General features: G+C 46.8%; 1 protein-coding gene across 2 annotated transcripts in view; it reads left to right on the forward strand.

The window, feature by feature from the left end:
• The window catches only part of ECE2 (endothelin converting enzyme 2), a 48,745-nt gene extending 38,241 nt beyond the window's left edge, over nucleotides 1-10,504 (forward strand). For both annotated transcript variants that reach the window (XM_061637469.1, XM_061637470.1), the window contains 5 exons: nucleotides 1,551-1,661; nucleotides 3,202-3,269; nucleotides 5,487-5,677; nucleotides 5,863-5,958; nucleotides 8,779-10,504. In XM_061637469.1, the coding sequence (XP_061493453.1) occupies nucleotides 1,551-1,661; nucleotides 3,202-3,269; nucleotides 5,487-5,677; nucleotides 5,863-5,958; nucleotides 8,779-8,955 (643 nt within the window). In that variant the 3' untranslated portion in view covers nucleotides 8,956-10,504. The remainder of the gene's footprint in view (nucleotides 1-1,550; nucleotides 1,662-3,201; nucleotides 3,270-5,486; nucleotides 5,678-5,862; nucleotides 5,959-8,778) is intronic.
• The last annotated feature ends 4,109 nt before the right edge of the window (nucleotides 10,505-14,613 follow it).

Genomic DNA, 14,613 nt, shown 5'->3' on the forward strand with positions numbered 1-14,613 from the left:
GCATAAATAAAAATAAAACAGATAAACAAAAATTCATTGAGAGACAGCAGATGGGGAGGTAGGCAGTAGAGTTGCCAGGCTCAGGGCCTGAGAGTGATCCTGTATCTTTAGGAGAAGAGAAAGTCAGCCAAGTGCAGATGTTCTTGCAACGCTGTAATGGGAAAAACCACAAGGTGGAATTCTCCCTTCCCCCTGCACAACTTTTAAAGATACAGAAGACCTCTTGGAGGCTGGGCCTGGATCAGTCTCAGGCCATGAACCTGGCAACCCTACTTTTAAAGCATGCAACTTTTACCAAAGCATCATGGGAAGAGTAGTTTGTTAAGGGTGCTGGGAATTTGTAGCTGAAGGGGCTAACCACAGTTCCCAGGATTTTTGGGGGGAAGTCATGTGATTTAAATGAGCATAGGATATGCTTTAAAGGTGCAGTGTGGATCTGCCCTGAGGCTGCAATCCTAACCCTATTTATCTGGGAGTAAGCCCTATTTAATACATTGAGACTTGCTTCTTAATACGCTTCCCTCCCCTTAAATATTAGACAGGTGCCACCTCTGTTATCTTTTTGGCGCCTATTGAAGACTTTCCTCTTTCAACAAGCCATTTAAGCAGAGACCTTATCCCAGTCTGCGTCTGTGTTGGAATTGTTTTTAAAGATGTTTTTAAAGCTTTTTTTTTTAAAGAGATGTTTTTAAAGATGTTTTGTTTTAACATGTTTTTAAAGAAGTTTTATTTTAACATGTTTTCAAAGATGTTTCGTTTTAATATATTTTAAATTCTGGTTTTATGATGTTTTAGAGTGTTTTTAGTGTTTTTGTTTGCCACCCTGGACTCCTACTAGGAGGAAAGACAGGATATAAATAAATAAATAAAGGAAGCAAGCAAGGCTAGGATTGCAGCCTAGGAATTAGATCTGAATAAATACAAATAGAAGAATGTGACTTTATTTTGATTTTACTTTAAGAGTATGTTTTTACTTTTGACAGAGGATGGCGGGGGGGGGGTGTCAATGAGCATGATGGGATGCCAGGACTTCCAGGAACTACAAATGCACAGAAAATAAAACAACTTTTTTAAAAATTGTATCACCTCAAACTGAAGATGGTGGATTGCATGATGGAATGCTTTCCCATGTGAAAACAAACCCTCCTTGCATGTGGAAAGTGAGCATCCCAGGGAGAGAAGCCTAAGCTAAACATCTTCTTGTCATGCAAGCTTTTCATATGAAGGGAGATTTTCTCCTCCTCATGGGTGGGTGGAGCATACAGACAAGCTGTTTGAGGTGGTACAGGCTAGAAAAAGCTCCACTACAGTATTGTGTTATTTCTGCCGGTTCAATCGGCTCTAAATCTCATTCTCTAGGGCAGCCCGGCCATGCTGGTTGGGCCTGATGAGAATGGTAGTCCAAAAGCATGTGGGAGGTATCCAGGTTGGGGAAGGGTGCTTCAGGGTCTTCCAGCCTGGGCAGCCCTGTGAGCCTTTTTCTTTTTATAGCCATGGCTATGCGCAGAGTGCCTCCTGCAAACTTTCTAATGTTTTTTATCCTTCTCTAGGTGGAACATGACCCCTCAGACAGTTAATGCTTACTACCTGCCTACCAAAAACGGCATCGTCTTTCCTGCAGGGATCCTACAGGCTCCCTTCTACGCTCACAACCACCCCAAGTGCGTCAGGGCGCTTTGATTGTTTGGTGGGGAAGAAAAGGCTTGCAAAAGAGAGGAGTGTGCTGGCATGCGCTGGGCATGCTTAAACTTGAACTCACATCTCAAGCTGCCTAGGTTGCAGCGGGGAGGCACAAAGGGGAATCAAATCTGTATGAAGGTGGGAACCTGGTGACTTTGGATGTGTAGATGGCAAACGCGGGGTGCTTCTATACAGCTGTTACTGCAGACTCAGTGCTGCTCGTGCATGCAAGTTTTGCGCAGCAACCACACAACGCCACCCTTATGCAAATGCCGCCCCGTCTTATTTTCCCTTTTAATCTGGATTTACTGTTACTGCTGAAAGTCCGATAAGTAAAAACAAAACACAGAGACAATAAATCTAGATTAAACTTGGGGGAGGGGGAATATGGGAGACCTTTTGACGAGGGCAATGTCATGTGGACGCTGTAAGCAACATGCATGCATGTGTGAGTGAGCATGGAGTGCATAATTAACTGCCTTGGGAAAGTGCCCCTGCAAGCCTCTTAGTAGACCCTCTAGTAGCCAAGGCCTTGTAAGGGCCAGTGGGCCCTTTTCCAACACAAATAGCAGAGCGGTGTGTACATGCAATTTTTGTTAGGGTCACAGCTGGAAAGGAAAGGGTTAAACCTCCCCTCACACTTGGGGGTGGGCACCACTGTGCCTGTTATTACATAAAATAAAAACTGGGCATTCTTTCTAAGAGGATGTTGATCATCATGTTTTGTGTGGCACTAAGCCTTTGCTTGCAGAAGGCCCTCACTGGGGCAGACTGTATTGGCTCAGAGTATATTTGAGCTAGGGCTGGAAGGATCGGTCAGTTTCTGCAGCAATTTATATAAACACATTTTTATATGAAGTTTTGAACAACGTATGCATTTTTGCAATTTCTCTGAATGTAATGCATTTTGCATGGTATATTCACCAATATATTCATTTTTGTGCACATTTCCCCCTAATACACCCATTTTTGTAAATATTGTTTGGTTGGAGAACTACACTGCAAAATTCGGGAAAGCATGCCTGTGTGTCAGTTCTGATCTAGTTTAGGAAAATGCAAATTTCATAGATTTGGCTTTAAATGCAAACTGAATTGAATTTCTCCTCCATCCCTATTATTGTTATTGATGATGATGATGATGATGATAATGATAATAAAGTAAGTCTCTAGCCCTTGTAAGATGAACGTTTTAAAGCAAAATGTACAGGCACTATGTGAAGCAAGTGTTTTGTGAGACCTGAGCCTGCTCCTGCCTTTTAGTGTTTTTAGCCAATGGGTGACGTCTCAGGCAGCTGTGATTGATGAGCGATATAGAGAGTTGCCTACATTCAGAGAAGACCTCAGAGGATTACCCAAGAAGACCCTTCTCCAGGCAGTGACGCTGCACTTTGGTCTTCCTTGGTTCATGTGTGATACCTTGAGCTTTAAAAAACATGTGCTTGCCTTGCCTATCTACAGTAGCACCAGAGGTGGCCTACTAGTGTCATAACCTATTGCTTTCTCTTGGCTTCTCCCTTTGAGGGCCCTCAACTTTGGAGGCATTGGCGTAGTGATGGGACACGAGCTCACCCATGCTTTCGATGACCAAGGTAGGAGCAAGCTGCTTGGCCCGCTGGACCAATGCCTGTGGCTTCTTGCATCTTGCACGCATGCTCTGTCTCTCTTCCTACGAGAAGGGCCACCTGTTGGCATCATCTTTCATGGGCCTTGAGATCCCTAACAAATCACAACAAAGCTAGTGGGGAAGAGCCTCGCTGTTACATTTCTTGCACAGCTTTCAAGCTCTCCTTTGCTCTTTTCGACTTGTTCTGGCTCCGTCCCATGGAACTTTCTCGTGTCTTACCCAAATTATTTTCCCCAGGAGCAGCTCAAGGCTTTTGTCACCCTAGGCAGAACAGGTCATCTTTATGTTGCAAAGGATTCTGGGAGGCAGTGTCTTTGGCAAATCAGCCGTGACCAGAGCAGCACAAGAGTTGAACTGCTGCTGCTTCTGTGGCACACAACATCATATATGCCTCTCTTGCCATCTGCCTACCCTGCTGCTTATATCACAAGTGGGGAACATGCAGCTCTCATAATGTTGTTGGGCTCCCCAGCTCTCATCATCCCTGTTGGCCATGCTGTCTGGGGCTGATGGGAGATGGAGTCCAACAACATCTGGAGAGCCACAGGTTTCCCTGTATATGCTTGAGCCGGCCCCATCCAAAAGACTGCCGCCATGTCTCTCTTTGGCCCTGTTAGCTCATTCCCCCTGCTCCCCCGTGCACCGCCTTGCCCCATCTCTATGGCAGCTTCCATTTTACCATTGCCATCAAGTTACCCTCTCCTCTCTCCCCACTGGGCACTTGCTTCCCAACCAGTTTGCCCTCCTGTCTCCCCAGGTGACACCTCCAGTCATCTAACCTGGCTTCTTTGTGCTGCTTTTGCTCCTGCACCATCTGCTTGGTGAGAATCCATTTCCTCTGCATGAGTGGGTCACACAGCTGGCAGCTAGGAAGTTCTTCCGCTCCTCCACCCCCCCCGCCCCCATTCTTCTCTTAATCTCACTGCTGCTTAAGGCTGCTTTGGGACCAAATCCCATCCCCCCCTTTTCTTTGAAGCTGGGCAACTCTTTGTCCAGAGCAATCCATCCCTCTTAGCATTGTCTGGGCAACCCATCGTATTTAACATTGCAGGGCCCAACAACTACAGACAGTGTAGGATGCAAAGGATAGCTGTGGCTTGCTGGGAGGGAAGGAGGGTGGTAATCACAGGGAGCTGCCTTGTGCTGAGTCAGACCATTAATCCTTCTCGCTCAGTACTATCTACACTGACTGGCAGTAGCTGCCCAGGGTTTCTAGCAGGGTTATCTCCCACCCTTACCTGGAGATGCTGGGGATTGAACCGGGGTTGCATGCAAGGGAGATGCCCTGCCACTCAGCCATGGGCCTTTCCTGATTGGACAGGATCGCTCATGTATGATGGAGCGATCCCCAATGTATGGTGGGATGAATAAGAAGCAGCTATTCAGAGGTACAGCTGGGGACAGTTACCAAGGACCCACAGTGCACGACTGTGTGCATTCCACATTTTCAACACAGAAAAAAGCACGGAGTGTTGCCCACCACTTCCCTAGGGAATTGGTTCCATAGTCATACGGCTCTAATAGGAAGTTTTCCTGATGTTCAGCCGAAATCTGGCTTTGTGTAACTTGAGCCCATTATTCCATGTCCTGCATCCTGGCACGATCAAGAAGAGATCCTGGCCCTCTGTGTGGCAATCTGTCAAATACTTGAAGAGTGCTAGCATATCTCTCCTCAATCTTCTCTTTTCAAGGCTGAACATGCCCAGTTTGTTCAATCTCTCCTCATAGGGCTTAAAGAATCTCCATTACCAGATTTGTACAATAAAGGATTGGCCTTTTATTGGAGGTCCATTGCCAATCAGAATTCACACTACTGAGTGAGATGGACCCAGAATAAGGCCACTTGTTAACGGTCCTTTGCTCTTTGGTTACTCCATGCCTGGACCCAGTAAGCATCTGATTAGAAACAAAGAAGAGAGAATGATTGTTTGCATTAAACACCTCCTGTGAGGTTCTTCGGGACAGTGGAGACAGGCGGCTCCATGTCAGTAGGGCAGTGGAATCCTCTCTGGGTTTTAGTCTGAACTGTCAAGGAGTTATCCAAGGTGCTGATTCCACTGCCCCACTGACATGGAGCCACCAGCTGCCATTGTCTGGGGCTATCTACTGCCTGATGTTGGAGGCACCCAGTGCTGTACCAGACAAACCTTCAGTCTGGTCCAGCAAGGCGATTGTATTCCAGGCCGCGAGTATGACAAAGAAGGGAACCTGCGTCCCTGGTGGCAGAACTCATCGCTGGAGGCTTTCCAGAACCGAACGGCATGCATGGTGGAACAGTACAGCAAGTACCTCGTCAATGGGGAACATGTCAATGGCAAGCAGACCTTGGGCGAGAACATTGCTGACAACGGGGGACTGAAGGCAGCCTACAATGTGAGTAACATGGGGGGGAGGGGCTTTGTACATCACCTTCCAAAGAGGCAGGCCAGGGGAAGAGGCCTAGTAGATCTTGAGCTGGTGCCCCTGCAACGTCTCTGTTCCCAGTTACCTTGAGGCGAGGGGGAGGTATGGGCCCTGTTGAACTTGGGTCAACAAACTCTGCTCTTGGTTCTTTGCAGGCTTATAAAGTCTGGCTGAAAAAGAATGGGGAGGAGAAGCACCTGCCCTCCGTGGACCTCACTAGCCATCAGCTCTTCTTCTTAGGATTTGCACAGGTAACAATGATTTGGGATGGGAAATGAAGAAATGGAAGCCTTCTATGCCTCATGCCTTCTCCCCACACCCATACACATTCTGCCAGTATCAGTCTCGCTACATTAATAGTCCTGGTAGGCTTAAAGAACACGGGCACAAGCCATCTCAAGAGCATAGGTGAGGGCCCCATAACTCAGTGATGGAGAGCAAAAGTTCCATCCTGGCATCTCCAGTTAATAGATCTCCAGCATCAGGGCAGGAAAAGGCCTGAAGGAATTTCCAGAGAGAACATAAGAAGAGCCTGACTGCTGGATCAGGCCAGTGGCCCATCTGATCCACCATCCTTTTCTCACAATGGCCTACCAGATGCCTATGGGAAGCCCACAAGCAGGGCCTGAGTGCAACAACCCTCTCCCCCACCTGTGATTCCCAGCAACTGATGTCCATTGGCATGCTGCCTTCAACAGTGGAGATAGTGCATAGCCATTGTGGCTTGTAGCCATTGATAGAGCTGGAAGAACTGTTACCACTCAGAGCTTTGCCATTGTACAGCAGCACACCCAAGATTCTTAGAGCAATGTTCGCTCCGGTTGCATCTGCTGGCCAAGCGCTGCTGGAACCCAATTCAATCCAAAGCACCAGCTGTGGACTCTTTGGAACTGGCGTCCTAGGCCTTATCAGATGGTTAAGCAGAAGACACAGAAGTTCCACAGCATCTGATTGTCCTGATGCACAACCTGTACTCTGGACAAGAGGCTACTGCAAGGACAGAATATGGAGAAAACGATTGGTTCCCTATCGGAAAGGGTGTGAGACGGGTGTATTTTATCACCTTATTTGTTTAAACTATATGCAGAACATATCAACGGAAAGCAGGATTGGACCAAGATGGTGTGAAAATTGGAGGGAGAAATATTAATAATATAATATATGCAGACAATACCATACTACTAGCAGAAACCAGTAATGATTTGAAACAAATGCTGTTGAAAGTTAAAGAAGAAATCACAAAAGCAAGACTACAGTTGAATGTCAAGAAGACTAAAGTAATGACAACAGAAGATTTATGTAACTTTAAAGTTGACAATGAGGACATTGAACTTGTCAATGCTTATCAATACCTTGGTGCAATCATTAACCAAAATGGAGACAATAGTCAAGAAATCAGAAGAAGGCTAGGGAGGGCAGCTATGAGAGAACTAGAAAAGGTGCTCAAATGCAAAGATGTATCACTGAACACTAAAGTCAGGATCATTCAGACCATGGTATTCCCAATCTCTATGTATGGATGTGATGTTGCGCTGTGTGTAATTGTGTTGCTTAATTTCGTTTAAAACCTGCATAAGCATCACTGAGACTGGAGACTTAGTAAAATAAGAAAAAGCTACTTTATTTATAGAAATACATTGTAGATAGAAATGGCAAACCTAGTTCTAAGTAACTAGCTAAGTTGGAGGCATAACTCCCAGGTGTAGGAGTCAGCCCCATGCTCGGAGAGAGAGCAGAGACAAAGGGAGTCTCACAGTCTAGCGACAGAAGGAAGTCAGTCAGAACATCACAGGTAAAAGGTAAACAAAGCCTATCCATCTGGAGGACCCTAGCTCTATCTTCCTTCCGGAGCGCAAATAAAAGAACAATATAGGAGTTGCTCTTGCCCCACTTCCAACATGTGAAAGTTGGACAGTAAAAAAACGGATAAGAGAAAAATCAACTCATTTGAAATGTGGTGTTGGAGGAGAGCTTTGCAGATACCATGGACCATGAAAAAGACAAATAATTGGGTGTTAGAACAAATTAAACCAGAACTATCCCTAGGAGCTAAAATGATGAAACTGAGGTTATCACACTTTGGTCATATCATGAGAAGACATGATTCACTAGAAAAGACCATAATGCTGGGAAAAACAGCAGGGAGTAGAAAAAGAGAAAGACCAAACAAGAGATGGATTGATTCCATAAAGGAAGCCACAGACCTGAATTTACAAGATCTGAACAGGGTGGTTTACAACAGATGCTATTGGAAGTTGCTGATTCATAGGGTCACCAAAAGTCGTAATCGACTTGAAAGCACATAACACACACACAGAGACATAGAGCAAAGACCTGCTGAGAGCAAGATGAAGCTGCCACTTTAAACTCATGCCTACCCTTACAAATTAGGATTAAGGGGCCCGGCATGGCTAGCACCCCTCTCCCTGTTCACCCTCTGCCTTGCTGCCCTTCCCTGTGAGTTTTCTCTCCTCCCACCCCCCTCCAGAAGAGAATGCACTGAGACTGGGAGCAGCCATGGATTTTGGAATTTAACATTTGTTTCCAAATGCAGGCTTAATGGAGAGGCTCAACATGCCAAATGATTCAATTCAAGCATGTTTTGAGAATTTTCTACATAGCCCCCTCCAAATTATCAATCATCTCCCGTCACAAAATCATTGCACTGCAAATTTTGCTGATGCTCTAGATTAATCATATGTTATGTAATGTCTCCAATTAAAGGCTCTCTCTTGACCTCTGTTTTCAAGGCATTTCTCTCCACAGCCGAAGCGGACAGAAAATAAGAGAAGGGTGCTCGAAATTTCTCAGATACCAAACCCTGCCCTCACTTGGGGTGATTCCAAGCATCTGGAGTGCATACACCCCCAGCTGCGATGGGGAATGCCTTTGTGCTGCTGGTGGTGTGTTGTATGAGGAGACCTAGATTGTCTGAGAAGCAAAAGGCGGTAGCTCTTCCACCTCTATGGGTCTGCCTCCCTTCCAGCACCTGGGAAACACAACTACATGACCTGTCTCATCTGTCCTGCGCAACGCAAGCAATAACCTTCTCCTTCTCCTTCCTGGCACAGGTGTGGTGTTCCGTACGGACCCCGGAGAGCTCGCACGAGGGCCTGGTGACTGACCCACACAGTCCTGACAAGTTCCGGGTCATCGGCACCCTCAGCAACTCCCGGGACTTTTTAGAGCACTTTGAATGCCCCATCGGCTCCCTCATGAACCCTGGGAAGCACTGTGAAGTGTGGTAGAAAAAGAGAAGGAACGAAAGAGAGGCTGCTATTGGCAAGAGTCTGTACATACATAGAACTGCTCCATGCACACAGCCTGGCCCGCAGGAACAACAGCTGAGCACTGGTGGTGGCCACTCCTTTGGGGAGCGTCTGGTGGTCTCGCCTTGCAGGCTTTGGTTGGTGTGGGCTCCTTCCCTTTACGGTGCCAGGAGAAAAGTGAGCTTAACTAGTACTGCCCCCTGAGTCCACTTCATCGGGAGGGTGGTGGCGCAAAAGCACAGCCTCACGTCTCTTAGCCAGCTCTATCACTCGCTCCATCCTCTACGGGCCCTGCAAAGAGTCTCCATACTCAGTTTCTTCTGCTGTAGTTCCCTGTCTTCAGCTCCTCCAGGAAATGTCTCCCTGGCCCCCTGCGGTGGCCTTGTACCCCTGGCTTCTTGCTATATTTGTTCCACTTCTCTAAATCAGGCACAGTTGTAGGGCGGATATACCTCAGCCTTTATAAAGGCTGCTATTTTCAGAGATAGGTCTTTGGAGCCACCGTACGAAGGAGGATGCCATTGGCTAATGAACCACTTAGATTATGGTGGGGAAACTGTGGCCCTCCGGGCGTTGTTGGACTCTGGCCCCCATCTGCCCCAGCCAGCATGGCCAATGGTATAAGGGGTGAAGGGGGCTGTTATCCAGCAACATCTGGAGGGCTACAGCTTTTCTATCTCTGACCTAGACACTGGGTTTTTTGGAGCAGTGCTGATTCAGTTGAGGAATTTCAAGCATACAGTGGGGCTAGTTATGGAAGCTTCAGACCCTTTGAAGCTTATCATACCCCAGGGCTCATAAAGGCATCAGAAGAACCCTGATGCATGAAAGCAAGGTCCACCTAGCGCAGTGTTCTGTTTCCAGCAGCCCAGCCAGACCCTTCAAAGAAGCTTACAGGCAGAGCATGAAGGCAGCAACCTCCTCCTGTTTGTTCACGCCATCTAATATTGAGGTACACTGATTCTGAACATGGAGGTTCCACTTAGCTCAGGTCTAGGGAGCCTGTGGCCTTCCAAATGTTGCTTAACTACAAATGTCCAAAGAAGAAACAAGGCTGTAGTGTAGAACTGCTGGCCTGGGATATGAAGCCATCTTATTGGTATTGCATAGCAAAGGGAGATGTCACACCACACATGCACACGCACAATCCCATCCAGTCACTGTGGAAAGATGAACCTCCTTCTAGCTAGCCTTGCACCTACCAAGTGTCCCACTCCTTCAGAAAGAGAAATCCCCACTTCTGCCATTAGATCCCTGGGCAGGTGCAAAACACTATCTTGAAAGCACATTTATCCACACAGCAGCTGGGGATTAGGAGACTCTGATCACAAGACAGAGAAGGACGGAAGGACCGGCTTAGTTCCGAGATGTTTCCTTTAACCCTTTTCCAGGCTTATTATCAATTCCAGACTAGCTTGGCTTAGAAGTTTTCCAAACTTGCTCCCATCTCTTGAGCTTGGTGGGGAATAGTGCCTTGGATTAGTATGTATGTGTGTGCGTGTGTGTGTGTGTGTTGGGGGGGATATGCTGTCAGTGTATTTAATTATTAAAAGCAGTTTCCGCTTGGTTATTTCAAAGTGGTCTTCAGTTTTGTGTAGTGAAAACAAAAATAAACAATTGGGGGGGGAATCATGAAAATGCAAACACAGCCTCCTGCTTTTAAGCCAAATAGTCTGGAAATCAGGATTAGGAACACAGAGAAGCTGCCTTATACTGAATCGGACCATTGGTCCATGAAGCTCAGTATTGTCCACACTGATTGGCAACAACTCTCCAAGGGCTTTCCTGGCCCTGCTTGGAGGTGGTGAGGATTGAACCTGGGAGCTTCTGCCTGCAGAGCAAATACTCTACCACTGGGCTACAGCAGTGCTCTGCAGTAGACGGAGTGTTAGGCCACTTCCACTCTTTTGTGGGTATGACTCAAGCATATACCGGCCAATTTAGGTTGCACCATTAAAGTGGATTTGGCACTCTTGAGCAGCAAACGCCCTTCCAAAAAGAGGGGGAGGAGGGTTTTTGTGGTAGGTGACAGGAAAATGCCATAGAGAGTGTGGGATAACAGTGATATTGGATAACGTCACAAACAAATGGGAATGAATGTAATGTCATATGCAGTTTTTGTGCAAATGAATTGGGATGGATGCTCAATAAACTATGGATCATCTGCAAGAGCCCTTAGGCATGGACATGACAGACCAAGGGGCAAATCCTCATTTGGACCTACTGAGGTTGCTGTTTCTGGGTTGTATCATTTCACGCAACTGGAAGGAAGGCCATTCTCTTAAAACCGGAAATTTTCACATCAGGAAGAAAGGTTCTAGCAGAGCCTTCTCCCTGATGTGCTAGGTTTCTATGTGCAGGGATTTGTCCCACCCACCCCCTCTCCCCATGTGCTAGGTTTCTATGTGCAGGGATTTGTCCCACACACACCCTCCCCATGGTAGAGCCCAGAGACAGATTTATCAACACAGTGATGAGAACTATTTTTATTTTATCATTTGTTGTTTGCTGCCCTGGGCTCCTTTTGGAAGGAAGGGCAGGATATAAATCTAATAAACACAACCTTAGTCTGAGTGGCCTTGGTGAAATCATTATCTCTGAGAGTTGCTGTGAGGATAGATAAGATGAAAAACGTTTTATGCTGTAAAGGTAGGCCAGGGCCATAGCTCAGCGGTAGGGGACAGGCTTTGCCTGCATGCAGAAGAGTCAAACTCTGGTATCTCCAGGTAGAAGGGTCTTAGGTAGGAGGGCTTGGAATAAGACAGTAGTCACCAGGAATTCAGCAGTCTGATTAGGGATATCTCCGTAAGCCAGAGACCAAGCCCAGCTAGTCACTGCAAATCCTTTTCTGTTCAGAAGACAAAATGTTGCTGTTTTGTAGAAGATAAATGCTAAGCGTTGAATTCTGGCAGATCATGAAGTACAGCAAGTAGGCAATGGGGGCAGATCTTCATCCCGCCCCCCGCCACATTGCCAACACCAAGCGCTAGCCTTTCAATACTGACCTAGTAGGTGCCAATTGAAACCTTAATGAAAAGTTCCCATAAATAGCGAGGAAACTTACAATTGCAGTTCTTTGGTGGGCCTTGGTAGTCACACCAGGACCAGAAATAGAATAGTAGAGTTGGAAGAGGCCTATAAGGCCATCAAGTCCAGCCCCCTGCTCAATGCAGGAATCCAAATCAAAGCATTCCCAACAGATGGCTGTCCAGCTGCCTCTTGAAGGCCTCCAGTGTCGGAGAGCCCACTACCTCTCTAGGTCATTGGCTCCATTGTCGTATGGCTCTAAGTTAGGAAGTTTTTCCTGATGTCCAGTAGAAATCTGGCTTCCTACAACTTGAGCCCATGATTCCATGTCCTGCACTCTGGGACGATCAAGAAGAGATCCCGGCCCTCCTCTGTGTGACAGCCTTTCATGTACTTGAAGTGTGCTATCATATCTCCCGTCAGTCTTCTCCAGGCTAAACATGCCCATAGAATGTATGATAGCCCCCATATCGCAAGCATACTGTAGTTCTAGTTTCCTCCTACAGCGAATGTGAATTTACCACTGCCAGTGTCTCCCGCTGCTCTGCTGTGGCCTAGGGATGGAAACTGGAGCCACAGAGCTTCAGGACTGAAACGTGTGCTGCTGATGCCTCCCCAGTTTCCTGGTGAAGTGGCGTCTGAGCTAAGGTGGATGGATAGGAAGCTTGAGGAAAGAGAGCTTACAGTCAGCAGGCTTCTCCAGACTGGCGTTTTCTTGCGGGTGTATTCTGCAACATGTTCTTGCCACAACAATAGCGCGTTCGTGGTGGAGTTATTCTGCTTTATTAGTTGTTCTGCAGCGCTTCCCCAATGCTTCCACATTATTGCTGTCTGGAGGGGTTATAGCACAACAAAAATGGGACAGCATATATACACAGAGAGACAGAGAGCCTGAACATTTGTGGTATGAAAGGTTATGGAGTTTCAGGAGGAAGTTACAGTCTATGCACTGATTGGAGATGAACCATTATGACCACCCCGAAAGCCTGGCAGGCACACATAGTATTGAAAGTGGGGTCGCATAAGACTGCCCTGATAGCATTATGAGCACACCCCATGAATGCACAATAGAAATGATGTCGTGGCTGCTTCTCCCAAATAATCCTGCAAATTGCCATTTGATGATAGGGTTGCCAGGCTCAGGTCCTGAGAATGATTCTATATCTTTTAAGAGAAGAGAAAATTCAGCCAAATGCAGGTTTTCTTGTAATGGGAAAAACCACAAGGTGAAATTCTCCCTTCCCCTGCACAACTTTAAAGATACAGAAGACGTCTTCCCATTACAGGGTTGCAAGAATTTTCTGTTCGCCTTCGGCTTTGCTATGAGCATTGCTGCCATCAACCAAGATGGCAGCAGAGGCTTCAGTCCCTTACGGAAACCTCGGCCGCCATCTTCGTTGATGGCAACCCTGCGCGCACAGTGCGCGCAGCCTCAAAGAACAGCAGAGAAAGGTAGGTGAAGCGGGGGGATGGTGGCGGGTGGCGGGCGGCGGCGGAAGGTGGCTCGGAAGTTCTTGTCTTGCTATCCGTGGCATGGCTCATGTCACGGATTGCGGAAGGGGAGCGGAGGGCTCCTCAGGGGCTTCTGTAGCTGCGGGGCCCTCGGGCCAGTGCCCAACCTGGCCGCCCTTTGGAACCGGCCCTGGCTGTGCTTATAAGGTGGTGGATCTGTTGTTGCAATCTACCACTTAGATCAGTCTGAAATCCTTAACTTGGCCCAAGCCTCCAGTTGAAGCCCAGTGCCTTAAATCAAAGTGGCTGGCCTGATTGTCTTACCCCTTACCCAGTCGGTCACTGCACTCTGCAGGTGAGGGCCTCCTGCAGATACCATCTCATCAAGAGGTCTGTTCTGCACAACATAGGAAGTGGACCTATAGTGTAGTGGCACCTACCCTTTGGAATTCCCTCCCTTTAAATATTAGACAGGTGCCATCTCTGTTAACTTTTTGGCACCTACTGAAGACCTTCCTCTTTCAACAAGCCTTTTAAGCAGAGACCTTATCCCAGTGTGCAGCTGTGTTGGAATTGTTTTTAAAAATGTTTTTAAAGCTTTTTTTTTTTAAAGAGATGTTTTTTAAAGACGTTTTGTTTTAATGTGTTTTTAAAGATTTTTTTTAATTCAAAGATGCTTTGTTTTTAAGATTTTTTAAAAGATGTTTTGTTTTTAATATGTTTTAGAAATGTTTTTCGTATTTTGTCATTTGTTTGCCGCCCTGGGATCCTTCTGGGAAGAAAGATGGGATATAAATTTAATAAATAATAGCAAATAACAACAACCCATCAGATGTTGTTGGACTCCCAACTCTCATCAGCCCCTGCCAGCATGGCCAATAGTCAGGGACGCTGGGATCTCAACATAAGGACATAAGAGCCTGCTGGATCACGCCAGTGACCCTGGCTAATTCTCACAGTGGCCAACCAGATGCCTATGGGAAGCCTCTTTTCTCCTGTGGTTTCCAGCAACTGGTATTCAGAAACAAACTGCCTCTGACAATGAGAAAGCCTATGGCACCCAGTATTCCTCGGCATTCTCCCATCCAAGTACTAATCAGGCCTGACCCTCCTTAGGTTCTGAGAACAGACAAGGTCTGGCATGTTCAGGATAGTATG

This window comes from Rhineura floridana, chromosome 7 (genome assembly GCF_030035675.1).
Source record: "Rhineura floridana isolate rRhiFlo1 chromosome 7, rRhiFlo1.hap2, whole genome shotgun sequence".
Taxonomy (NCBI): domain Eukaryota; kingdom Metazoa; phylum Chordata; class Lepidosauria; order Squamata; family Rhineuridae; genus Rhineura; species Rhineura floridana.